The sequence below is a fragment of the Zalophus californianus genome, chromosome 4 (genome assembly GCF_009762305.2).
Source record: "Zalophus californianus isolate mZalCal1 chromosome 4, mZalCal1.pri.v2, whole genome shotgun sequence".
Taxonomy (NCBI): domain Eukaryota; kingdom Metazoa; phylum Chordata; class Mammalia; order Carnivora; family Otariidae; genus Zalophus; species Zalophus californianus.
Window position 1 is genome coordinate 91,550,158 of NC_045598.1, and position 27,665 is coordinate 91,577,822.

Here is a 27,665-nt window from a genome sequence, read left to right on the forward strand (position 1 = left end):
CAGGGGAAGAAGCTGTGCTCCATGTCAGTGCTAGGTCATGTGGCTTTGGCTCCACAAGTGCAAGCTGAGTGTGTCCAGAACGCCCAGCAAGGTGGATTTTGTCCGGTGTGTATGGGGCTAAAAGCGGCGGGAGCACATTGGTTAATTTTAGCTGTACAAGGCCACCAGGGGGCATCAGAAAGATACCTTCCAGTTGTCTACCAGGACACTTTCTCTGACCTGTCTGTTGCTTCAGCCTCCCTTCTTCACAGAAATTCTAACTCCTTCAAAAAAATTCTGATTAATCACAATTCTTAACGAAGCCCTAGCACAACCCCTGAGATACACTAATAGCCCTCCGGGAAAGTTGCTCATTCTTAGTGTGGAAGGCACTGTGCCCTTGATGTCCGGGACATAGCTGGTGAGAGGAATGAGACTGATTTCCACCCCAGGGCGGGGGGGGGGGGGGGGGGGGGGGTGGACGGGGAGGGGAGGCGGGGGGGGGAAGTGGGGGAAGTGGGGGAAGCGGGAACGAGCTCCAGACATTGCTTGCTGAATGCAGCACCCCCCCAACCCTGCCCAGGCCTGCTGGCTGCCGTGGAGACAGGCGCTGTGCTTGGAGTTGGTGGGGCTGGGGGCTGAGAAGCTGGGCCCTCCCCACCCCCCCACCCCCCGCTTGGAAAAACATGCTTTCCTCCTGACTCACATATTTTCTCACACCTCATTTTCTGTCTCCTCCTTCCGCCTTTGGGGCATTTGAACATCTGCTCTCCAAAGTGGAAAACTTGGATCTCTTTCAAGGGAGTTCAGTCCCACACATGACTTTCTTTTTCTGCCTCTTTTAAACTTCTTTGTGCACTAAAATCTTCTTGCCAGACATAAAAGCTAAGGGCAATTCTACTTGAGAAGACAGTTTTCCAAGAAGACAAAGTAGCTAGAGCGTACAAAATCCTGCATCAGACGTAGCACAAAGGAATATGCATTTTATCTGTAGCATATATATCATTTATCTGCATATATATAAATATCCCTCAAACATCAGCAAACTTCATAAAGCACATGTCCCATCTGAGAGATATCTAATCTTCTAGAAGAGTAAAGAGTATATGTAGCCCTTTGTTCAATTAATCCCTCAGGTATTATGTAGTTTACCAAGATTTCAATTTATAAATCATGTGTATCTCTACTTCACACCCCAGGGGTACATTCATTGTTAGATCTGATTTCACACTTGGCTGTGCTTTTCCTTCCCTCTTGTCCGTCATAAAAGAGAAAATTTAGTCTGGAACATCAGTCCCTGACTTGATACTTAAGAGTCTCTGTAGGGTCTAGACTAGGGATTTGGAAGAGAAGCATTTAATACCTCGAATGCTTAATCAAAATGTTTTTTAAATGTCAAGCTATTTTTATTATACTTAATACAATTAAAAAAATTCCAAAACCGAGGTTTCATTCAATAAATAAAAATAGTGGGCCTGGGGTGACTCAGGGAGTAGGCATCATTATTGCCCCTTATATTTAAAGGAGAGTCAAAGCCAATGACTGGCATGTTGGTTTAAAGTAATGGTCCACACCAGATGACGCATGGTCATTTTTAGCACAAACATCATGCACTTTTTAGGGGGCGGACACTCACTAGAACACTTAGGACAAGCGCCCATTCCCGTGATGGAATCCTTTCGAGCTTCAGATCTTGTCACCTGCTTCTTTTTTCTTCTTTAAATTTTTTATTGTTATGTTAATCACCATACATTACATCATTAGTTTGTGATGTAGTGTTCCATGATTCATTGTTTGCGTATAACACCCAGTGCTCCATGCAGAATGTGCCCTCTTTAATACCCATCACCAGGCTAACCCATCCCCCCACCCCCTCCCCTCTAGAACCCTCAGTTTGTTTCTCAGAGTCCATCGTCTCTCATGGTTCATCTTTGTCACCTGCTTCTATTAGAGCCCATTATGGACACGTAATAATGGTTGCTAAACAGCTCCTCCCTCCTTGACTCTTGACCTTTCCAAGGTAAATTAGCCCAGCTTTGGCCTGCATCCACGGTGCCTCCTGAGCATGGAGGTAGCGCCTCTCACTAATAGAAGCTTCAAATAAATGATTCTGAATCCACATGGGCTAACAGTTGATCCAAAGAAAATTTCAAGAACATTAAGGATTTCTCCTTAGGATTTTACATCGATGCTTCTTTGGCACAGTTGACAGCTTCTTAACCTCTGGAAGATTTCTTGACCAAGAATGGGGAGAAGTGAACCCCGAGAGGTGGGATTGGGTTTATTTCCAGTGGGACTGGGGACAGAGGGAGGGAAGGGGCAGATTTTCACTCATCACAAGAAGCTGCTCTATGAATGGTGCACAATCATCTCCCGTCTGGGTAATGTTCTGACAGAGCCTACAGGACAAACCACCCTTCGTGGGCTGTAGCCATGATTCTTAACCAAGGGAACTTCTGAGAATCACCTGAGCAGATTTAAAAGAAGTATTCCTACCAGGGCTCCAGCCCCAGTGAGGCTGACACAGTAGGTGAGGGTGAGGCATGTGCATTATTTAACCATCTTCCCGATGACTCTGATGCTCACCCCACTCAAGAGCCACCGTGAGAGGGATTTGTGAATCGGGAGGGAGGCGGGGCATGCCCAGCCCTGCGATCTGCGATCTGTAACTTGGCCAGTGGCTTCTGGCACCTGTTCACCCACTCTCACCGGAGCTATTATCCCCGCACTGATTCCCACCTGCCCTGGGGTTTAGCAGCAAGAAGCCCTCACCGTTCAAGGACCCCATGGCAAAAGTCACAGCTTGGACTGGTCGTCTCTGCGTGGTCCTGCCTTCCCGGGGTGTTGATGGGGTTCTCCTGCACCACAAAGCACACACAGATGTCGCTGTGAGTGAGGAAGTGACTCATCCCGCCGCCGCTCACGCACAGAGGCAGCTGAACTCACCTCTCCGGGACTCCTTTGCTCTGATATCTTGCTCGGCGGGGTCTGTGCTATAATGGCTTGGGGCTTAAAGAGAGAAGGTTTCAATACTGGCTTGGCCTCTCTCCTCCTCCAAACATTTAAACATCTAGTTTACAGATGAGAGAATACTTTCCCCCTTTTTCTTTCCTTAGTTTCAAATTTCCCCAGGCTCCACCGGAGGATGAACAGATTTAGGAAGATAATTTTTAAATCCATCAATCTGACCACTCTTCGTAGAGCTCTACAAGCTTTTCCAAAGAAATGCATTCAACTACGAATTAAAACAGGCTTTAGGACTATTTAGAGGCTGAAATTACTGTTTATATGTCCCTTTTTAACACAGAAAAATTACACGACTTCACGGAAACGCCTGACACCACCCAGAGTGTATTTTTTACTACGGTTTTTACCCTTTCTGTAAACAGAACACGTGCTCTTCTCCCCATTATAAACAATGCTGGCACAAGCATCCTTGTACAGATAGGTTTTTCCATATTTTGAATTACTTCCTTAGGAAATGTCTAGGTCAAAGGTCGTGAACATGTTTGCGCGATGATACCTGTTGCCAAATTGCTTTCCACAGACGTTGTAAGAATGACACAGCCACCAACAATGTGGGCAGCTCAGTTTGACCCCACCTTCCTCTGCATCAGGTATTATCCTTGGAAATATTTTTGTTCATTTAAAAAGCGGGGCAGTGGCACCTTGTATTAGTTGCCTCTGTTATTAAAGGAGATAAACATTTCTCCATGTGCTTATTTATTGGCTGTGTTTCCTACTTGTGACTTTTAGTTCATCTCCTTTGTCCGTTACTTTTTTGGAGATTTTCGGTGTTTCCTTACTAAGAAAAACAACCGTTTGTGGCCTGCTCATTGTGCCAGGTCCTCCTCATACAACCTGCTTGGTTCCTTCTCGCCCTCCTGGCATCCTGAGGCTCAGAGAATTTCAGCAACTTGGCAAGGTCACAGAGAGTAAGTGGCAGAACTGGGATTTGAAACTTTCCCCTTCTGCTTGTGTTCTTAACCACAATTTTCCTGCTCCTTTGTGCACCTGTCAGAGCCCTTTGTATAATACAAATCTCAATGTGGAACGTTATTTGTTCTTAGTATTTTCCAACTTGTCTGCCTTTAAAAAAAAAGTGGCTTCAGTTTCAGTTTTGCAAATATTAGTTAAAATGTTGATGTTGTCAAAGAGGAGGTGGCGATGGCCGAGGAACATATGAAAATGAGTTAAATTTCACAAACAGTCCAAGAAATACAGATGAAAACAATGAGATACCAGTTTCACTTATCACTTTGGCAAAGCTTGGAAAGAAAAAAAAAATCCCCAGGGTGGGCTTGGGGGTAGGGTAGGGACACAGCTCCTTTCTGATGCACAGCTGGGGCATGACACCACCTTGCTAAGGGCCAGTTTATCAGAATTTTCACTCTGTGCCTCTTGAACTGTTAACGGCAGTGCTAGGTTTTTAGTCTAAGGAAATAATCGAGTATGGCCCAAAGCTTGCATATGAAATGATTACCAAAGCAGTGTTTGTAATATCAAAGAACCGGAACAAACCAAATGTCCATCAACAAGGGATTGGTTAAATGAATTGGTATAAGGAAATACAATGCAGTCCTTAAAAATGAAGCCATAGGTTTATTCTACATGATTGTTGAAATGCCCACGATAGAATGTTAAAAGAGAAAAAGCATCATAAAACAATATATATAGCATGATCCCAGTTTTGCAAAAATGTGTATGTGTCTGCGGAGAAGAAAAAAGACTGGACAGATTCACACTAACACATTAGCTATGATTTTTCTGTGAAATGTTCTTTATACTTTTTTCTATCTTATTTGTTTTGCGGTAAGCATAAATTGTTTTTATAATTTAAAAAAGGCTTTGCCCCTGTATTTTCTTTGATCACTTCTCACTTTTAGGGGTACAGGGGCACCCTGCATTTCACATATAAGGCAGATTTACATGAGCAGAATGTAGGCAGGTGCCCTCCGCCTGAACTGGGAGGCCTGGGATGCAGTATCCCCTGACGTTTGTCCTCACCTTCCTAAGCTTGCAACTGTTCTTCTGCCAAGTCTTTGCAAACTGTGAGCTCTGAACCGACATTATAATTTTGTCACTATCCTTTTAGACCAAGGGTTTTTTTTTTTTCCATTTGTTTAATGAACATATAATGTATTATTTGTTTCAGGGGTACAGGTCTGTGACTTGTCAGTCCCACACAATTCACAGCACACACCCTCCCCCATGCCCACCACCCAGCCACCCCATCCCTCCCACTCCCCCCTTAGACCAGGGGTTTTTAATCCCAGTACTTCCAGCTCGTTCGTAATGAAATAATCTCAAGGTCTGGTCCCTAGACCAACAGCACTGGCATCACCTGGGAGCTTGTTAGAAACGCAGAACTGCAGGCTCACTTCAGACCCACCGAATCGAAGCCTGTGTGCAGAAAGATTTGCACAGGATTCCTAGGTGCGCTGTGGCTGGAGAAGCCCTGATCTAGAACAGGTACCCCAGGCAAGTGTCTCCCGAGCGCTGAGAGTGGGAAACATTAGCAACACCAGCAGCTGTCGCCAGCACTGACATCCAAGGTGTTAGTTAATCTCAGAGCCAGGTGATCACGATGATGCCAGGTTCAGAGCCACCCTCAGCAACACTGGTTATGGTCAGAGATCCAACAGAATGAACTGAACTGAGCAGGGATGGGCTGCTGGACATGACCCTGGGATCAGAGGACAACCCCATGGCCATTTGATCTGGTTAGTCTGTGTTATTGTTGTTTTTTGGGTTTTGGTATTTTGTTTTTTTTTTTTTTTTTTTTTGTTCTTTTAGGCAGTTTGAGTTTAGAATCAGTTCTTGAGCTCTGTGGGAGCCCCACTTTGGGGGATTCTTTGGCTAAGGGTCATCGGGAATTTGACTGCAGCCTTCCTGGCTCGATGGAAAGGAGCAACCTGCGGTAGAGTGGGGTGGGGACATCTTGTGGCCACTCTCCCTTTCTCCTCTCAGAAGTTGTCAGGCCCTCCCTCAGGAGCGATAGCTGTGGAGGAAGGGGCCTGTCACTGCCCCAAAGGACGCCCTGGTGTTTCGTAGGAATCCACGGAGCAGCACAGAGGGACTGCCTTTAGAACTGCAGTTCCATGGGGAGACTCAAATCAGTTCATCATCCCCACCGCACCCCTAAGGCGCCATCAGATCCTGCCTGGAGTTCCTTTTTTTTTTTCTTTTAAATTTTATTTTATTATGTTATGTTAGTCACCATACAGTACATCATTAGTTTTTGATGTAGTGATCCACGATTCATTGTTTTCATATAAGACCCAGAGCTCCATGCAGTACGTGCCCTCCTTAATACCCATCACCAGGCTAACCCATCCCCCCACCCTCCTCCCCTCTAAAACCCTCAGATTCTTTCTCAGAGTCCATCGTCTCTCATGGATCATCTCTCCCTCCGATTTCCCCCCCTTCATTTTTCCCTTCCTTCTCCTAATGTCCTCCAAGCTATTCCTTATGTTCCACAAAAAAGTGAAACCATATGATAATTGACTCTCTCTGCTTGACATATTTCACTTAGCATAATCTCCTCCAGTCCCATCCATGTTGATGTAAAAGTTGGTATTCATCCTTTCTGATGGCTGAGTAATATTCCACTGTATATATGGACCACATCTTCTTTATCCATTCATCTGTGGAAGGGCATCTCGGTTCTTTCCACAGTTTGGCTATTGTGGACATTGCTGCTATGAACATTGGGGTGCATATGGCCCTTCTCTTCACTACATCTGTGTTTTGGGGTAAATGCCCAGTAGTGCAATTGCTGGGTCATAGGGTAGCTCTATTTCCCCAACTCTCCACCTACCTTCCTCCTTCTTACCCCTCCCTCCAACTCAGTTCAAATCTTACCTTCCCTGACCATGTCTCCTGAGTGACTCGGCCCTCCCACAGTGAGTGACTTTTGGTCATATGCCATTACTGAATAATCACAAAAGCTAACACCCAGCTAGTGTGCTTAACTATGAGCCAGGCCCCATTTCAAGCACTCTACCCATATTAACTCACTTAACACCATAACAACATCATAACAGTTTCTAACAAGCTGCCAGGTGATGTCAATGCTCTTGGTCTGGGGACCACACTTGAGATTATTTCATTACAAATTAATTTGTAAGTGCTGGGATTAAAAATCCGCAGGTCTAAAATGATAATGGCAAAATTATAATGAGAAGTAAACAATAATAATTCTGTTGGCTCAGGGCTTTACAGTTTGCAAAGATTTTTAACAGTAGAGGAGTTGGAAGCTTAGGCAGATATTATTATTTATTTTACAGAGTAAACTGAGGCACAGAGAGGTTACATAACTTGCCCAAGTTCACAAAGCTGCTGAGTGACAGAGCCAGTGCTCAGACCCACGCAGTTCAGCTCCAGAGTCACAGGAATGTATTATTTTAAGAGCATTGCACTTTTAACATTCTGTCATTATACATTAATTTTATTTGTTCATTGTATGTATCCCTTAGAGATATGTAAGCATCTTGAGGGCAGGTGATTTGTCTGCTTTGTTCATGTTATACTCCAATACATAGAAAAGTGCCTAGCATTTGGCAATATTTGTTGAATGAATGAATGATCCTAGCAGTAGACTCTCTTTTCAGGGCCACTTATCACAAAATTCTAGAGGTCTTATTATTTCGCAATAGTTGCTGGTAAACTTGGGACCCAGTAAAGAAAAGCAAACCCTGATCTGAGGGAGCTGCTGGGTGGAAGGCTAGGCTCACTCCCTGGGCTCCCTCACACCACCAGGAAGCTAATTCTGGTTCACAGCTTGGGAAGCACTGAAACTGTTAAATTCACAAGGGCTCAGAGGTTACTACACTGAATATTCACGCTGTATCAGGAGCTCAGTCAGATGTCTGGGATACAAAGATAGGTACAAAGGCACAGGGACAAGTGAGACACAGTCCTGTGGGAACACAGAGGTCTGAGCAAAGAATTCTGCCTGGGGTGGGGGACTGTGTGTCAAAGTTATATAAATGGCCTAACTCGGAAGCTGGGCCATGAATGAAATTTTGCTGGAAAGGTTAAGTGTTTTGAAGGAGCAAACACACTTTTTTGGCAGGGCTAGCATTTATATAACCTTCAACATCTTGTTCTTAATTGTGACAAAAACCTATTCAGATTTTGAGTGTCAGCCACAGGCTGTGACTTCAAGTACTGTCTGAAACAAAAGAGTCACTTTAAGGCAATTATCCAGATGATTCAGTTTCTCAGAATTTTAATTTAGTCTGAAATGTTCTGATAGTTGAAACTACAGAAACAAAAAGTGTAGAAAGACAGTGGTGATTGATTTGAATTCCTAATCTTGCCTATGTAGACAATCCAAAAGAATTTAACTTGAGAGGAGGAAAATGCAGAAGTGGACCCATGGGAAATAGTTCTTCCCACTGATTGTGTTATTCTTTATGTAGAAGAGGGAATATAAAACTATTCAGAGAAATTATTTCTTCCAGGCACAATCCACAAAAATGTTGCCCTTCATCCAGAAGAAATAGCTTTTCAGTGGTTCATCACTTTAAACTGCATTGTTACATCTTAAACTAATAAGATCTTTCAAAAACCAACATTAAAATAGCTTCTAATTTTTAAAAGCTCATTCCATTTTAAATAATATGATTCATGGGACTTTGGAAAGTTAAATTTGCATGAAATATTAAAATAGAATTCATGATTTCATGAATTAGGATTCTATAAATGCATAAAAAACATTTTTCCTGGCATGAAATTAGGCTGTAGGTTGCCGTATTACCTCATTTGAGGGTGGAGAGGATATGGATGCCAAGTCATCCGAGATGATTGGAGAACTCACAGGAAGAGAGACGGCTGAAGTACATTTGCCCTTATTAATTTTCTCTTTAACATCTTCAAGTAGCATCTCCAACTTGAAGATTTCACCTTCCACTTCTCTAATAGACATAAACAAGCATCTTACTGGATAGGCAGTCAACATTCTAATTAGTAACAACAGTTCATGAATATAGCATTGATCTATATTATTAATGTGGTTTGGCTTCAGACAGGAAGGATAATGGACACCCGCCCTGACATGCATCCTGTTTATAGTCTCACTCCAAAGGCCTGGGCTCTAATCCTCATTTTGTTATTCATTAGCTGTGCTTCCTTGGGAAAATCACCTCATCTTACTGTACCTCCAGTGTGTCAACTATAACATGGGCATAACAATACTCTGCTCATCTGGATCTAATTATTTTGAGGTCCCTTACAGTTCTAAGAGCTGTGATTCTGTGGAAATAATGATTTATATCAATTGAAAAGATGAAGGACATGAAATATCTGAGGAATCATTTGATTAACAAGCTTGATCTATAGGCATATGTACATATATGTATACATGTTTAAACAAATGTATATGTGTAAATGTATACATACATATAAGTATTTTACCCAAAAATAATCCAATTTCCCCAAAGCCATTACATTTACAAAAATTTACCTCATATTAATCCACAAAGAAAAATCTCACCAAATTCCAAAACATTAAAAATTATACCACTGCTACAAATAAGCCATTATAGTGAGGTTGCAGGATACAAGGTTAATATTACAAAAGTGAATCACTTAGCTATATACTAGCAACAAGTGAAATTTGAAATTAAAGACACAATACCATTTACATTAAGATAAAAAAAATGAAATATTTAGGTATAGATTTAACAAAATATGTACAAGATCTATGTAAGGAAAACTATAAAACTCTGATGAATGAAATCAAATAACTAAATAAATGCAGAGATATTCCATGTTTGTGGATAAGAAGACTCAATATTGTCAAGATATCAGTTCTTCCCAACCCAATCTATAGATTAAGGGCAACCCCTGTCAAAATTCCAGCTAGTTCTTTTGTAGATACTGACAAAATGATTCTGAAGTTTATATGAAGAGACAAAAGACTCAGAATAGCCAACACAATATTGAAGGACAAGAACAAAGTTGAAAGACTGACACTACCCAACTTTGATACCTACTATAAAGCTACAGTAATCAGGGCCGTGTGGTATTGGTGAAAGACTATACAAATAGATCAGCGGGACGGAATAGAGAACCCAGAAATAGACCCACATAATTATAGTCACTCGATCTTTGACAAAAGAGCAAAAGCAATACAATGGAACAAAGATAGTCTTTTCAACAAATGGTGCTAGAACAACTGAATATCCACGAGCCAAAAAATGAATCTAGACACATACCTTATACCCTTCATAAAAATTAACTCAAAATGGATCACAGACCTAAGGTAAAATGCAAAAGCGTAAAACTCCTAGAAGATAACATAGTAGAATACCTAGATAATCTTGGGTATGGTGATGACTTTTGAGATACAAAACCGAAGACACCATCCATGAAAGACATAATTGATGAGCTAGATTTCATTAAAATTAAAACTTCCATTCTGCCAAGAAAATGAGAAGACAAGACACAGACCAAGAGAAAATATTGGCAAAGGGCTGATAAAGGATCGTTATCCAAAATATACAAAGAACCCTTCAAATGCAACAATAAGAAAACAACCCAATTTTAAAATGTGCTACAGACCTTGATAGACACCTCACCGAAGAAAATATACAGATGGGAAATAAGCTTATGAAAAGACGCTCTGCAACATATGTCATCAGGGAAGTGCAAATTTAAACAACAATGAGATACCACTATACATTAGTGGAATCGCCAAAATCTGGAATGCTAACAACCAAATACTGGCAATGATGTGGAGCAATAGGAACTCTCAATCATTGCTGGTGGGAATACAAACAGCCACTTTGGAAGACAGTTTGACAGTTTCTTTCAAAACTAAACATATTCTTACCATATGACCCAGGAATCAGACTCCTTGGTATTTACCCAAAGGAGCTGAAAATTTATGTTGACACAAAAAACTTGCACACAGATGTTTATAGCATCCGTAGCCATACTTTTCAAAACTTGGTAGCAACCGAGATGTCCCTCAGTAGGTGAATAGCTAAATAAGCTGTGGCACATCTAGACAGTGGAAGATTACTCATCACTAAAAAATGAGTTTTCAAGTCATGAAAAGACATGTAGGAACCTTAAATACATATTACTAAGTAGAAGAAGCCCAATCTGAAAAGTCTACATATTGCATGATTCTAACTATGTGACATTCTGGAAAAGGCAGAACTATAGCAACAGTAAAAAGATCAACGATTGCCAGAGGCTGGGGTGGGGGGAAAGATGAATTGGTGGAGTACAAAGGATTTTCAGGGCAGTGAAAATTCTCTATATGATGCCATAAGGATGGGCACAAGTCACTATACATTTGTCCAAACCATAGAATGTACGGCACCAACGGTAAACCCCAATGCAAACTCTGGGCTTTGGACAATTATGATTTATCTGTGTAGGTTCATCAGTTGTAACAAATGTACCACTCTGGTGGGGGATGTTGATAATGGGAGAGGCTGTGCATGTGTGCGGGCAGAGGTGTACGGGAAATCTCTGTATCTTCCTCTCAATTTTCCTGTGAAGCTAAAGATACTCTTAAAAAGTCTTAAAATTTTTGCCACCCACATTCTTTGATCACTGGAAATTAATAACAAAAATACAGCAACAACAAAAACAACAAAAAACTAATTGGGAATTTTAACACTCATCCTAATAACTCTTGGGTTACTAGGAAATAAAAATAGAGAATAGGGATAGTCTACAAGTGAATAATAAATGAGAAAACATCATGTAAAACCAATGTAATGTAGCTAGTACAGTACTCTGAGGACAATTTATAGCTTAAAATGCATTTACTAGAGGGAAATTGCAAAATCAATAAGCTAAATATTCAAAACAGGAAGATAGAAAAAGAACCACAAGATAAACCCCCCAAAAGGAGATATAAATGGAACTGGAAAGAATTTGATCAATAAAACATTTTCTTTGAAAATATCTATAAAATAAACCAGTGGAAAGTCTGACTGAAAAGCATTAAGAACGAGAAAGGAAAGATAACAGAAGAAAATTTTTTAATCAAATGGGATTGAACAACTTTATACCAACACAGTTTAGAATCTAGATGAAATGGACAAGTCTCTAGGAAAACGTAAATTATTAAAATCTACTCAAAAAGAGGTAGAAAATCTGAAAAAACTACCCAGAGAAAAATAGAAAAGATTATCGAAAATTTACCCCCCAAAAGGCACCAAATCCAAGTGGGATTATGAATGAGTTCTAGAAAGACTTTAAGTTGGAACATAAAAAGAAAAGGGAAAATTTCCCAAATCATTCTATAGTTAAACATTAGGATGTTTAATAATATGTTAATATTAATTAATTATGGGTTAATTAATCTGTATTAGATTTAGGAAATAAATAGATTTCTAAATCCCACTTGATTAAACATTTTCTTAAATTTAAAAAAAAACCTAATCCTAGTAAACTGGGAGTAGAATCTTGATAAATTATCTACTTGAAACTACAGCAAGTATCATACTTGGAAAAAATTCCCTTACTGTTCAGAACATGACAAGAATGATTGCTTTTGCTAGTATTATTTATCATTGTTTTGGAAAACCTAGCAAATAAATCAATAAAAAGAAATGTGATATATAAGAATTGGAGGGAAAAAAAGATAAAGTATAAATATTTAGGGGGGAATTATTTTCAAATGCTATGACTGTCACACCTAAAAACAAGACAATCAATGGATAATCAAAGAACACTAAAAACAAACTTGTGTAAGGTAACCCAGCACAAGTTAAATATACGATTTTTCTTTATTTCCTGTATATCAGTTACAGAAAACATCTATTACTAATGCTCAGAAAACCTATAAAATACCTAGGAATAAGTCTAACAAAACATTCATGAAATCTACATGAAGAAAACATGCTCTTGGATGGGAATACTCAATGAAGGTTTAAACTCTTCTCTAACTAATCTGTAAATTCAACACAATTCTAAACAGAATTCTAGTGGAATTTCATTAAGGAAATTTGGTGAGCTGATTATAAAGTTTATGGGTAAGAAGAAGGTGCAAGGACAGCTAACAACTTTTAAAGAAGAAATATTTCAAAATGTACACTAGACTATAGTCATTTAAAACTGTGTGGTTAAGGTGGAAATAGAAACATAACTCAACAGGATGGAATTGAACCAGACCCATCTACACGTGGAGAGGTTTTTTTTATAGGATAAAAGTGGCTTTTCCAGCCAGTGGGAAAGCCTGCTCTACTCAGTAAGCAGTGGTACAAAGATCTAAGCATGGAAAACCCTACTGAGAGTCAAGTAAAATATAGGAAAATATGCTCTAAACTGGCAGGCGGACAAGAACTAGGCAGGGGACAAGGAGAGGCTGAAAATCGGAAGGAAGTGAAATGGTGGAGCAAGGCCTGAAGGTGGTGGGAAGAAATGGGCTCAAGGACCATGGCCAGATGGGTTGGAAGTGAGTGAAGGAAGAAAGAGGAGGTGAAAACATGCAGATCTGGAGATGGGGGAAAGACCTTTTTTTTAAGTTTATTTATTTTTTTAGTAATCTCTATACCCAACGTGGGGCTGGAACTCACAACCCTGAGATCAAGAGTCGCATGCTCTTCTGACTGAGCCAGCCAGGTGTCCCAGAAAAGGCATTTTTGAGGGGAATTTGTGATCTTTTCCATAAAGCAGAAGACAAGATCGTATGCTCATAATATCAGAGAGAAGGGATTGGTGGAGAAAGAGCCCCATTCCTTGACCCCTTGGCTTCTGGTGTTAGCCTGTGAAATGACTATCAGACTATATTCTGACAAACAAGCTGCATGAAATAAAACAACTATTTTTGCATATTACCTTTTAAAGGTAATATGAGCACATAGTGGACTTAAACAAGTAATTTGTCAACGATTCAGCAGAATTCTTTCCCCTGCAGAAAGCCATCTACAATGGCCTTTGGATTCAACACTTAGAAGGTTCTGGACAATTGTATGGGGTTCTAGAAATTCATTGCCACGTTATGCCCATACAAGAACAAGAGGAACCAGTGTCAAGCTGAGCAGCCTTGCCTGCTCTGAGCTGGTTGTAACTCAGTTTTGGGAGAGCCTGGGTCCTTCCCTTGCCCCAGTATTGAAAGCTTTTCCTGTATCTGGGATATAATTGCAGTTGAAACTCTTTTGATTTATACTGGGTCCAGCACACTGTGGGTGTAACTAGGATATAAATATGGCATTGCATAACTTTGGTCTCACTGTGCACCAAGGCCTGACTTTAAAATGACTGCCCAGACAAGTGGGATTCCTTGGAAAATAAATATCCTTACTCTATTAGTTTTTAAATAAATTGTGAAAATATGTAGAGATCTTTCTTTTCCCAGAAAACAAAATAAGCCTTTGGGGGGAAAAATCAATATTAAAACCTCATCCTTGCTGTCTAATTACTCAGTATGGAAATAACAGTAGACAGAGATTTCATTCATTTTCAAAAAGTAAAATTGTCCTTTGGGGGGGAAAAAATACCTCAGGACACTAGGGGCCAAAATATAAACCATTAAAGTAATGTGGCCTCAAGCATGATTCCATGTGAAAATGCTATGAATAGAAAGAGCTGCACTCACAAAGATTAAGCCTCCTAAATGGATTCTTTTAATTCGTACCAGGAAATTAAATGGAAACAATCCTAGCCTTGAGTCCTGCAATACATCTTAAAATTATTTGGATTGGAGAAAGGAGCGCAGGGCCATAAAATAATGGCCAGTTGGAAACGTCCGTGAATTTGCTTCCAAGTTTCTAATGTGAACTAACTCAGAAGTCATTTTGACTTTAAGCTTCAACATTTTCCCCTTTACGGGGATTTGTGGGTCCTTCAGCCCCACATTAACCAACCTAACACTGGTCCTCTCGGGCCCACCTCCCCGGTGGAATTGTCTGCGGATGGGAAAGAAAAGGGGCGGGGGCGAGAAGGGGACGGAAGAACCAGGCGGAGGACACAGAGGCAGGAGTGGGGTGAAGGGCAGAACACGGGGATCTCGGTGAGAAGGCCCTCTGGGGTTAGCGTGTGAGCCTTTCTAGAGTTTTCTCGTGCTGTTCTGAGTCTCAGAACCAATTCTGACATCCAACCAAGGAGAGGATGGTAGTACAAAATCTCTCCTCCAGGAGACAATTGTTCATTTCCAGGACTCTGTCTGGGTCAGTGCCCAGCCCAGGACTTCATATGTAGCGGGGATTCCACACTGCTTGTCGCACGGGGTAACACCTGTTCACTGGTGGCAGAGTTTTTGCTGATGCTAGACCAGGGGCTGTGCAATCACTAGGCCGGCAACCACCTCAGAATCCCACCTGAAGGAGGTCGCCTCTGCCCCCTCCACCTCACACAGTTTAACCCTGACCTTTCTGGATCAAAGTCACCGACAGCTGGGGACTCATGCCTGTGAACTTGCTTCAAAGTCAGATGCATCTCCTTCTTGTCCAGAAACTCCTGCTCCAGCAGTTCAAGATGTCCCTGCAGTTTCTCCAGGACCTGTAGCAGTAAAGTCACCGGAATCATGCACATGTAAGCCTCTGCTTGTGGTTGGTTTCCCCCAAATACAAGGGCGGTGTACTCTACGGTAGTTTCAAAATAAAGCCACAATCCTTCTCCCGGCCATTGTTTCGTTTCAGAGTGTGACGTCTAAAATACAGACTACCCAAGAGCCATCTCCACGTTTACAACACCCTCCTAGCACACAGCTTTTTCAGTGCAATGACCTGATTTCTCTCCCAGAACCCACTTAGGGGCCTCTGAACTTCCTTAATAGGATGTCAGTAATCCTGTGCTTTTGCAGAATGATTTGTAGCTTATAGAGCACTTTCCCGTGCATTGTCTTACTTAATCCACACATCAATGTGGTAAATGTTGCAAAATGGATTTTATTATCTCAGCTGTATACAGGAGGAAATTGGAGCTCTAGGAGGTATGCCTGAAGCCACACAGACCTTAAAAGGAACTGACATTAGAGGATCTGAGCTTGAGTCTACGGCACTTGGAGGGTGAGATGGGGGAAGGGACATCAAGAAGTTTAGCCAGAGCTTCGAATCGGTCTTCGAGACGTCCACACATGCAGCGCCATGCAGATGAATACTTAAGCCGTGAAGGTTAAGGTCTCGTCTTGACGTATAGACGCTTCAGCCTTGCAGCCCCAGTAGCTAAACATTCCCTGAGCACTGCCTGTGTGTGGCCCCGGGCCAAACGGGAGAGATACAAAAGTTATATCAGGCACAACCACCCCTGGTCTTAGGGATTTTATTCCAGTTGGGAAAAGAGACTGGATTCGAGGATTTTGCCATGGCTCGGTAAAAGTGAGAGCTAAGTCAGGCTTAAAGAAGGCCCAGGAGGGCCTGGGCCAGGCAGTATTCACGAACATGGAAAGGAAACGGTGACTGGAGAGATACTGCATATAGCACAATGGGGTTACAGGATCAGACACCCTGGGGTTCAAGTTCAGACTCTATCACCTAATAATTGTATGATTTTAGTCAACTTGATCTCTAAACTTCAGTTTTCTCATCTGAGATAATAATAGCCCTCACCTCATACTGTGAAAATTAAATGAGTTAAGGCTGAGTGCCTGGATCATCATCATCATGATTACTTCTGATTATTAAAAATGAATAAACAGGGCGCCTGGGTGGCTCAGATGGTTAAGCGTCTGCCTTCGGCTCAGGTCATGATCCCAGGGTCCTGGGATCGAGTCCCGCATCAGGCTCCCTGCTCCTTGGGAGCCTGCTTCTCCCTCTGCTTCTCTCTCTCTCTCTCCCTCTGTCTCTCATGAATGGATAAATAAAATCTTTAAAAATAAATAAATAAATAAACTTGTAGCCTTCCTTTAAAAAAAAAAAATGAATAAACAAGTTTGGAAACATATCGGCCTTAGGGCATACAAAATGGCAGGTGTGGTAGCTATTTTCCATGTCCCCTGCCCAGATGCATCCTCTATCTTTCTCTGTGCCCCAGCCAGAAGGCTGACCTGCAGTGGACTGCATCAACAGGCCCCCTTGCCCCAGCATTGGTTTCAGCCAGTAGAAGGCAACAGCAGAAGAGAGAAATGAAGGATGAGCTAGGGGTCTTTATTTCCCTACTGTCCTCCTGCCTGCATCAGCTTCTCCTACTGCTATAGCTACTCTCCCTGCGCTCCAAAATCTGCTCTTCCTCCATCCCATTTGCCCCACTGTTCCTTCTATGAGATGCTCTCTGTCCCTTATTGGTGTCCCCTAACCTTGCCTGCACCGTTGTAAAATGAGGCCTTATTAAACTCTCCTCAGTTGCTCCACTGGAGTAAACCGTCAAGGTCCTGCCAGGACCCTGACTGACACTGTAAATCTCACAGCTAATGCTCTGGTTTCTAGCTTGGGAGGCGGAAAGAATGCGAAACCCTTGACTTAAAATGAGGCTTTGAAAAGACTAACAGATCTGAATGAAGCTGTCAGTGTTGGACGAGTAGAATTTTCAGCGAGAGCGGGAGAGCCAAGTGAAGATACACACAAACATTTGGAGCTGTAGATGGGAAGTTAGGACCAGTAATTTAGGAATTGGTAGATGGTGACGGCAGTGGAAACTGTGAAAAGGAATTAGGTGTTCAAAGGAAAGAGAAAAGAGAGAAAGCCAATCACAAGTTATCATTTAAGATCTTGGGATTTAAATTGTATTTTATCTCCAAAGAAGATAGAGTGTGTTTTTCTAGCCATAAATGTACTTCCTCTAATTCTCATAGCAACTCTGGGGTGGAAAGACACACTTCATGTCTTAGATCGTACAACCAGTATGCAGAACTAGAATGTCTGCTCCAACATCCAAGTGCTTTCCATTCTGTTGTGCTGAGGTTAGTTTTAGTTTTTGATTTTTGATTTTTAAAATTTATTTATTTGACAGAGAGAGACACAGCGAGAGAGGGAACACAAGCAGGGGGAGTGGGAGAGGGAGAAGCAGGCTTCCCGCTGAGCAGGGAGCCCGATGCGGGGCTCGATCCCAGCACTCTGGGATCATCACCTGAGCTGAAGGCAGATGCTTAACAACTGAGCCACCCAGGCACCCCCTTTTTTAGATTTTTTTTTCCCTGAGGTTAGTTTTAGCCCTGTCTGGCCTTCTTCTAGCACTGAACCAAATGGGCCTGGAACTCTCAGGCCAAGGCTGATACTGTCAGGAGTCACCTTGACTCTCCTCTCCATCCCAGCACAAATCCCCACATATCCTCTAGCATCAAGGAGAAACTTCCTGGATTGAAGCCTCAGAACACTAGTGCTTGCTACCAGTTCCCTCTGCTTTGCTCAGCCCTTTAAAAATCTGTGTTCGGGGCGCCTGGGTGGCTCAATCAGTTGGGCATCTGCCTTCAGCTCAGGTCATGATCTTGGAGTCCTGGGATGGAGCCCCACGTCGGGCTTGCTCAGCAGGGAGCCTGCTTCTCCCTTTCCCTCTGCCACTACCCCCTTGCTTATGCTCTCTCTGTCAAATAAAATCCTTATAAAAAATACAATAAAAAATAAAAATCTGTGTTCTCCCGGTTCCTGAAAGCCTGGATTTTTTTATATCTCCTTTATCATTCACTCCTTAAGCTTCAACAGATCTACCACTTCATTAAAACTGGGTTTGCCAAGGTCCCTCATGATCTCTTGTTGGCCGAATCCGATGCACTTCTTGGTTTTTTCCTCCTCATTTGAACATCTGGTGATGTGGCCATGCCCCCTTCTTTTCTTTTGGCTTTAACAGCTCTGCCCCTTGTAGGTCTGCCTTGACCTTTCGGGTCACTCCTTGTCAGTCTCCTTTGACTCCGTCTTCCTTTGCCTGCCCCTGTTTGCTGATTCTTTCCTTGTACTTCTTTACTGCTTACTTTGCATGTTGCCTGGGCAATCTCATATACTTCACAGCTTCAACCCACAGCTATGCCCAAATTTACAGTTCTGCCCAAACAACCCCTCTGAGGCCCAGATCCATTGGTCTAATTGCCTACTGGATCTCTCCAATTGGATGTCCTATAAGGACCTCAAAATGAACTTGGTGCCTTGCCTCCTGCTCGCCTCCCACACCCACTAGGAACTGGATCTTCCATTTTTAGTCCTGACCTTGGTTGCCCAAGCTAGAAATCTGAAACTCATCCAAGCCTCCTCCCTTCCTTTATTCCTCTATCCTCTTAACCTGCCACCACTTGGTTAAACTCTCAGCTGTGTTCCCCTCTCAATCCCCATTGCCTGGTTTGGTTCAGGCCCTCATAACTTGCTACCTGGAGTATGGCTTCCTAGCTACAGACTTGCCCCCAGGGTGCTCGCCATTTCTTGGCTTTCAATCCTCCAATGTTACCTCATCACTTAACCTCAGGGTAAAATCTAAGCTCCTTAGCATGGTTTAAAGGTCTTTCATGATGTAGTCCTTAACCCCCTCTCTCATTTCCTCTCTTTCTTTTCACCACACTACCCTGAGCTCCATCTGGCCAATTATAGTGCCATACAGTTCCTCAAACTATCAGCACTCTCTGCCCCCTGTGCCATTGTACCTGCTGATTCCTTTTCTCGGAACACCCTCTTGCCCCTACTTTGCCAATCTCATACATATTCATCCTACGGTGTCAAGCTCACAGGTCAGTCACTTCCAGGGAGCCTTCCCAAGTGCCCTCTAATTGGCAAGGATGAGCCTCTTCTAGGCTGCCATTAGCATTATATGTAATATTTCTCGAGCTTCATGTTGCTTATCTGTTTATCAGTCAGCTGTTCCCAGGAGACTGTAAACCACTTGAAACTGTTTCTTCATCTCCAAATCCCTAGTACCTGGTAAAATATCTGGGACATAGGAAGTACCTGGTAAGTGTTGAATGAATGAATGAATGAGTTATTTAATTAACATGAAGAACGAATGAATAATGCACTGTTGCCCTGTGTCTCTTAACATTTGAGTCCTCCTGGTTTTTGCCTATGCTGTCTGATTTCTGCTGCACAGCCTGCCCTGAGCTTTGCTTGTGGTCCTTCACATTGGGACTTCTGACCACCTGCCTTCTGATCACCTGTTGCTGACCTAATGGTCTCAACAGCATCTTTGACTCTGCACATTTCTGGCTCTAGCAATCTCAGCTTTCTGCCCCATTGCCATGCTCCACCCCGACTTCCCACAACCCTGGCACTGATGAACAAGGCTGTGTGGTTACAATATAAATTAGTGATTTGATTAAATGCAACAACAAGCAAGGATGGGACAGTCACAGATTTTGATCTGAAAAGCATAGCTTTAAGATCTGTTTTAAGTTTTCAAAGTTTCAAAATTTCCCAGTACCTGAACATGGGAAATTTACTGGGAAATTTCATAACCTGTATCCCCCAGGACCCAACAACTCTGGATGGACTTGCCCTTTATAACTAACATGTTATTCTCTTAAGCCTACCATGGTCTCAGATTTATTGTGGGGTGACTGCTAAGAAATAATAGCCATAGGTAATAGATTCCCCTGAGAATGAGAGAGGGCTAAATACATGTAGAAATAGAATTTTAAGCTCTTTTAGCCCCTGTAACACAAAGCGCCTGAGCCTCAAATAACCAAAGAGATCCTCAGCCTCAGCGTGTTGGGAGGCTGGGTGGGGGGGATGGGAAGATGGGGAAAGTGGAAATAGTGTAAATTAAACACTAACAACATTTCATACTAGTTACCAAATATATCAATCTTGAAATATGTTATTAAAGGGGCGCCTGGGTGGCTCAGTTGGTTAAGCGACTGCCTTCGGCTCGGGTCATGATCCTGGACTCCCGGGATCGAGTCCTGCATCGGGCTCCCTGCTCAGCGGGGAGTCTGCTTCTCCCTCTGACCCTCCCCCCTCTCATGTGCTCTCTCTCTCTCTCAAATAAATGAAAAAATCTTTAAAAAAAAGATCTTAATTCAATTCAACTCATCATTAATAATTAGGAGCATAATATATGTAAGACACAAGGCCAGGCCTCTGGAGGTCACTGCCCTTAATCTTCAGCAAAGTATTTCCACCAGAACATTTCTACTCCCACCAATGTAGGGAAAACATGGTGCTATAAAGTCATTTGTATTTACCCAAGTCAAATTCCCTAACAGAGATGTTTAAAACTGGATAAAATTTATTACCAGCCTCTTATCTTGCAAATGATAGAGAGAGTCCTGTGCTATGCTTTTGGAAAATTCTTGTACCTGCAGTGAAAAAATGCAATATTTCATTAATGGCATGATGTCTTATGTCTGAATTTGGTCACATCTATTCAATAATAAGCTTTAAAAACATTACTTTAGTCTTCAGTTGATCAGTCTGTTCTTTTAACTTCTGGCACATCTGTTTCCCTTGGGTTATCTTCTGAAATATGGAAGAAGAACTTGGGAAAATGTCTTTCTGAGACATTGATGACACCTTAAAGAGACTCATCTCTGATTCTATTCCTGTATAAGAAAGAATAAGTTTTGGCTTCCATTCATCTCAACTTTACTGCAGATTTATTAAGTCCTAAAAACAGAAGTCTGTGGCAACCACCACCATTTGCTATTTAAAAAAAAGTTTTCAGAATGTATATCTAAATCAAAAAAGGTTTAAAAATATTAGTACCTGGGACGCCTGGGTGTCTCAGTCAGTTAAGCGTCTGACTCTTGATTTCGGCTCAGGTCATGATCTCAGAGTCGTGAAATCAAGCCCCACATCAGGCTCCATGCTGGGCGTGGAGCCTGCTTAAGATTTTCTCTCTCCCTCTCCCTCTCCCTCTGCCCCTCCTCCCATCTCCTCTCTCTCTCTCTCTCTCTCTCTCCCCCTCTAAAAAAATAAAAAAATCAAATCAAATCAAATATTAGTACCTGTGAGATGTTCTTGGTGAATATGTATTGTGGGCTCCATCTGTACAATTAAAGCGTAAGAAAACACTATTTATTGTGGACTCCATTATTCAAAAAGATCCAAAATGTGTGGTCATCATGGAGGCGGCCCAGAGTTGTGTCAAGAGCTGGGTTCCTGATGCCAAGGTTGAATTCCACTCTGACACTTATCTGCTGGGTGACTCAAGACAATTACTTCATCACTGTGAACCTCAAATTCCTCAGCAATAAGATGAGGATAGAAATAGAACCTACCCCCTAGGGTTGTTATGAGGATGAAATGTTAGGTATTACCATAAGATCTGGCACGTGGTTAAAGCATTCATGACACATCAGCTGTTACTACTACCATGTTCGATAGTATTACAGGGACTACTGAAACATTTCTCCCGAAAGTGGACCATAAGCTCCATGAGGGCAGGGACCATTGTTGGTCTTCTCACCGGCCCTGTGGCTGGTGTTCTCACTAACACTGTGCGCACAGTAGTCACACTCTAGAGAATAATATAAAACCAGAGGCATTAAGTTCCAAAATGTGAGTCAAGATAGTGATTGTTTACTCACCACAGACTAACAGGACGGGAGCTTAAATTCCAGAGTGACTCACCTTGAGGTCTTCCCACTGTTCTCCACACAGAAAGCTCAGAAACATGCTCGTGCCTGAGCGCTCAACGGTGGTGGTCAAACTAGACTTTGGTTATGACGAATACCTCAATTGTATGATGGGTAGCCTATTCTCCAGCCTTAATCGACAGGACTAGAGAAAATCAGACACTTGACTTTAGGCTGCCACAGTCAGAGAGAGGTGAGCCTAATATCCAATCTGTTCCTATTCACTTCCAGGCCCAAGGACTGGGCATCCCCAGGGGTGTTTTCCTGCAAGCCGAATGAGAACCCCTGAGACTTGCCAGGGTCAGACACAGAGACGCACACCAGTCGAGGCCAGGTGGGCTGCTGGCTTCAGGTGTGTGGCAGGTGGGTGTGGGTGGGTGTTCTGCACAGGCTCCCCAGAGCGCTCGGCTGAAAGAGAGGGCTGAGCATGAAGGGGTAGAAATGGAAACAGGCGGAGAGTGTTTTTCAGTTCAGAGTGCCCTTCGTACACAGCTTAAAGGAAAGATCATACTGTGCGGGCAAAGTGCCAGAGAACTAAAATGTTTACTTTGATCATTAATGCGAATTTACCTAACTACTGAACCTCAAGTAATCAATGAGGTCCCAAGCCTCAATGTGTTGGGAAGTTGGAAGGGGGGATGGGAAGACGAGGAAAGGGGAAATAGTATAAATGAAACATTAAGAAAATTTGGTCTTCAGGGGCATCTGGCTGGCTCAGTTGGTAGAGCATGCGACTCTTGATCTTGGGGTTGTGGGTTTGAGCCCCATGTTGGGTGTAGAGATTACTTAAAAAAATAGAGAAAATCCCAATGTAAGCATTAAAAAAACTGCTACTAAATAGTTGCCAATATAGGAAGCTTGGAATGTTATTAAAGACCTAAATTTGATTTGATTTAGCATTAATAACTAAGGATGTAATATATGGAAGACAGAAGGCCAGGTCCCTGGGGAATTAGGCAATAGAAAGATGAAGACAAAGTTGCTGCCCTCCAGAGTACTCAAGTCTAGTGGAAGAAACAGATATTTCCACATTATCATGATCCAAAGCAGCCTGACATAAATAAATGCTCTGACAGAAACCTAAACAACAGAGGATGTGAAGGACTGACTGGGGGTGGGAGTGAGGGTCAGAAAGTCCCCCAGCCAGCGGGGGATTGAAGGGGGCCATGAAAATGCGCACGTCTTTGACAAGCAGAGGTGGGATGTTCCATGTGAGGCAGGAGCTCCAAGGGTGCGGGCCCAGAGAGCTTGGGGACCAGCCACTTCACTGAGGATGACTCCTGGGGAACGAGAGCTAAGTTTATAAGGGTAGGATGGAGCCAAAAAACAAACAAACAAACAAACAAAAAAACGGGGAAACTCAAATTCCAGGTCAAAGAATTTGGAGTTTATTCTATGATGTGTTGTTGTTTGTCCAGCCCCTGATTCTTCTCAGGAAGACACCCACTGAGCTTCTGAGAGGTCAAAGATTAGGTCAGTTCCATGCACCTTGAAAAGACCCGGGTCTTTTCAAGGTGCATGGAACTGACCTAATATGGACCTGATATGGACCTGATATGGATGAGAAGTGGCCCCGATCATGCATTTCCTGGAGACCACTTTCACTTACCTCTATCTGTTGTGAAGGTTCAGCAGTTTTCCTTTTCTGTCCGTGTCTTTCAATACAGTTTGACCTAGACATGCTTTCTAAAATATCTTGCACAATAGCTGACTTATCTCTCAATTTAGGAGAAAAGCTGGCTTGTTTATCTGTTGTAAGTGGTTTATTAATTGTTTTATTTTTAGGGATTTTCCCTTTGGGAGCAACCTTAGGGAAATCAGATAACTCGTAAGGAAACAGACTACGGCCATGTTTGAACTCAGTGCCTGAAACTGCTTTTTCAGTCTGCAGTTTCTGGGGTGGCTGCCCTTGGCAACTTTTTGGTTTATCATGCGGACTCTTGATTTTAGATAGAAAATGTGAAGTTTCTTGATGGCTGCTCTCTCCAGCAGCCTCTAAGTCAGAGGCGTTTCCTTCTGTCACAGTTAGAGAACAACAGGGCATATTGCTGTTTTCACCACCCCTTTTGGGGTTCAGTTGGTCTGTGAGTTCTGGGGTTTGTTCTTTTGACCAAGAATTCTTAACATAGCGCAAAATAATATTTTTAACAATAGCTTCATCAGAACTGTCAGCATTAGAAATCTCTGGGAAAGTTTCACAATTAATGCCTTGACCTTTTAAGAATTCCCCATTGGAAGGATGATGGAGTAAATTATCAGAAATGCTTGACTTGGAAGGGTCTCTTTCATTAGCCAAAATATCAAGATTTACAGTGGATTGTTTCTCTTTATCATAGTTTTTGTTGATAACAGTTTTAGTCATTTTACCCAGAGTCATGGCCATGTCTGCATTTCTACAAGTCTCTTTATATGTAGCCTTTCCTTGAAGGTCATCTATTGTTAAAGGAATTTGATTTGAGACATCAAGGATGTCATTTTTTGAGGTAAAATTGTAATCGTTGTATATCTTAATTTGGGAGAAATCCCCATCATAAGGCAAATCTTTCTGTTGCTTAGAAGTTGTATCTTCTAAGAAATTGCCTTTGTCCATGTATGTGCAGCCTGACTTCCTTGGTCCCTTGCTGCCTATTCTTGATGTTCTTAATTATAACAGTAGATCTTCTGGTTTTCATTGATTGTCTTCATTGTGTGTCCTATTCTGTGCAAAATGAGAAGAACCTCATTGTTAAATACGTTGGAATAATGTATGAAACTATGCTTATATTGCTGTTTATGCCAGAACAAAACGGATGCTTTTCATTTAACAAACATAAGGTAGAACACTCAGCCAAGTGGTATATAAGCAAGGAATAAAGAAAAAAAAAAGTTGGGAGGAGGTTTTACATTTTCTTGTTCATTAAATTTTGAGGGAGAATTTGGTCTCTAGTTAATGACCAAATATTTATCAATCTCTCCTTGGAAATGCTATTTGGGATTTATTCTCCCAAAATAGAGCTTAGGATGCAAGTGAAGGATTGCTACGTTAAAATGCCAGGGCTGTCACTTGTCCACACATCACTGACAGGCCTCCACGTTGTGTGTTACTGAAAGCTGGCTCAGCTCAAACATAACCACCAGCCTTCTCTGTTCTGGGGCTTTTTCTTCTGTCCCTCCAGATATTCTGGTCCCCTTCTCCTGATGTTCTCTTGTATGTTAAAGAAAGGCAGAGAAGGACTAATAGAAATATGACCAAGGAACAAAAAGTCCTTTTGAACACCCAGAGGCCAGTCTGCCGCCAAGCATCCCTCTTCTGATTAAAACCTGAGCAGAAGCCAGTCGGAGAGGTCACCTTGCTCTGAGCCGTCCTGACTGGTTGCCGCAGCCTGGTGGTAGCAGTGTATCTTAGGGATACTCCTGAAAATGGTCAGAGCAAAACCATCTGCCACTTCGTATTAGTCTTTCTTTCTTTTAAACAAAATTGAAAACATCCATTTAGATATCTCCTCCTGATTTGTGAACTTTTGGAACAACTCCTTAGAAGCAGTAAGATTTCCTCCAGTGGTAGGTGGAAGAACTGAGACTCTGCCTCAACCAGGGGGCCTGCAGCCACCCGCTGCCTCCCTTGCCCGTACAATGACAGGGTTGGATGAGCGGATCTCTGAAGCTATCTCCCCCTCTAAATTTTTATGAGTCTGTGAACTTGTGGTTTATTAGATAACCTGAAAATCTAAAATAATATGTCTGACCAAAAAAATGAGCTAAGAAAAAGGAGTACAAACTTAATGTGGTAAAGACCTTCACAGAACAGTGTTCAAAAATCTTAATTTGTAGATATGTGCCAATGTTAGAGAACTCAAATCAAAAAGATATTTTGTTTAAAGCGGGGGGGGAGGGGGAATGGAGGGGGGGAAGAAGGGAAGAAGAGGGGGAGGAAGGAATAGGGAGAGTAGCAGGATGGGCGAAGGAGAAGAAGAAACACGGCAGGATTACTTTAAATCATTTAATGCCTAATATTTACTGTAAAGTGAGGTATATCTTCATGAACAGAATCATAGGCTACTCCAACCCAAATTGAAGAACAAGGGAAAATGCTTCCCAGGAAAGTCAAAAGCACAGTGGGAAAGCAAGAGTTGAGAGATGTAGATGTGAATTCCAACTTCTCTACTCATTAGCTATATGCCATCGGGCAAGTTACTTAATTTTTCTGAGTCTTAGTTTCCTCTTCTGAAAAATCAGAATAATACCTAGTTCACGGGATTGCTAGAAGAACATGAGATCATGCAGGTAAAGCTCTTGGCATAGTGTTTGGCACAGAGTGAGCATTCAATAGATGGTAGTTTAAAAATGAAAAACAGGGCGCCTGGGTGGCTCAGTCAGTTAAGCGACTGCCTTCGGCTCAGGTCATGATCCTGGAGTCCCGGGATCGAGTCCCACATCGGGCTCCCTGCTCGGCAGGGAGTCTGCTTCTCCCTCTGACCCTCTTCCCTCTCGTGCTCTCTATCTCTCATTCTCTCTCTCTCAAATAAATAAATAAAAATAAATAAATAAATAAATAAATAAATAAAAAATAAAAATGAAAAACAAAAACAATCTCAGTGCTGGAATGCTGAAGAGTGCCCAGATATGGAAGGCTAGGTACTCTATTTGTGGGCATATCTAAAAGTTAAAGGAAGAAATAGCATATCTGAGACATGATTTCTGTAAGAGAAAACTATTTTAAACTATTTTAAAAATCTATTAAAAATCTATTTAAACTATTTTAAAAATCTACCTGTAAACAAATATGTTGTTTGATGGTGAAAACTATCACTAAATAAATTTAAATAGAATGTGTCCAAGACATCCAAATGGCCAACAGGTACATGAAAAGATATTCAACATCACTCATCAACAGGGAAATGCAAAGAAAAATCACAATGAGATATCTACCTAACACCTGTTAGAATGGCTATCATCAAGAAGACAACAACAAACGTTGGCGAGGATGTGAAGAAAAGAGAACCCTTGTAACACCGTTGGTGGGAATGTAAATCGGTTCAGCCACTGTGGAAAGCAATATGGAGATTCTTCAGAAAAATTTAAAATGGATCTACCATATTATCCAGCAATTCTGCTTCTGGGCATACACATAAAGAAAGTGAAAACAGGATACCAAAGAGATATAGGCACTTCCATGTTTATTGCAGCATTATTCACTATAGCCGAGCTATGGAAACAACCTAAGTGCCCGTCAGTGAATGAGTGGATAAAGAACATGAGGAAGAAAGATACCCTTCCATTTACAACAACGTGAATGGACCGTGAGCAC

The 27,665-nt window shown here is 42.0% G+C and overlaps 1 protein-coding gene across 6 annotated transcripts in view; it reads right to left on the reverse strand.

Annotated features, from left to right (window-relative positions):
- AKNAD1 (AKNA domain containing 1) overlaps positions 1 to 27,665 on the reverse strand; it is a 61,530-nt gene that overhangs the window by 10,361 nt on the left and 23,504 nt on the right. For 3 of the 6 annotated variants that reach the window (XM_027607214.2, XM_027607237.2, XM_027607208.2), the window contains 8 exons: positions 23,988 to 25,076; positions 21,749 to 21,788; positions 21,195 to 21,343; positions 21,038 to 21,100; positions 15,320 to 15,450; positions 8,744 to 8,900; positions 2,926 to 2,988; positions 2,752 to 2,837 (listed from right to left, as the gene is read on the reverse strand). In XM_027607214.2, the coding sequence (XP_027463015.1) occupies positions 2,752 to 2,837; positions 2,926 to 2,988; positions 8,744 to 8,900; positions 15,320 to 15,450; positions 21,038 to 21,100; positions 21,195 to 21,343; positions 21,749 to 21,788; positions 23,988 to 24,968 (1,670 nt within the window). In that variant the 5' untranslated portion in view covers positions 24,969 to 25,076. The remainder of the gene's footprint in view (positions 1 to 2,751; positions 2,838 to 2,925; positions 2,989 to 8,743; positions 8,901 to 15,319; positions 15,451 to 21,037; positions 21,101 to 21,194; positions 21,344 to 21,748; positions 21,789 to 23,987; positions 25,077 to 27,665) is intronic. The other 3 variants (XM_027607217.2, XM_027607233.2, XM_027607225.2) reach the window with 3 other exon arrangements.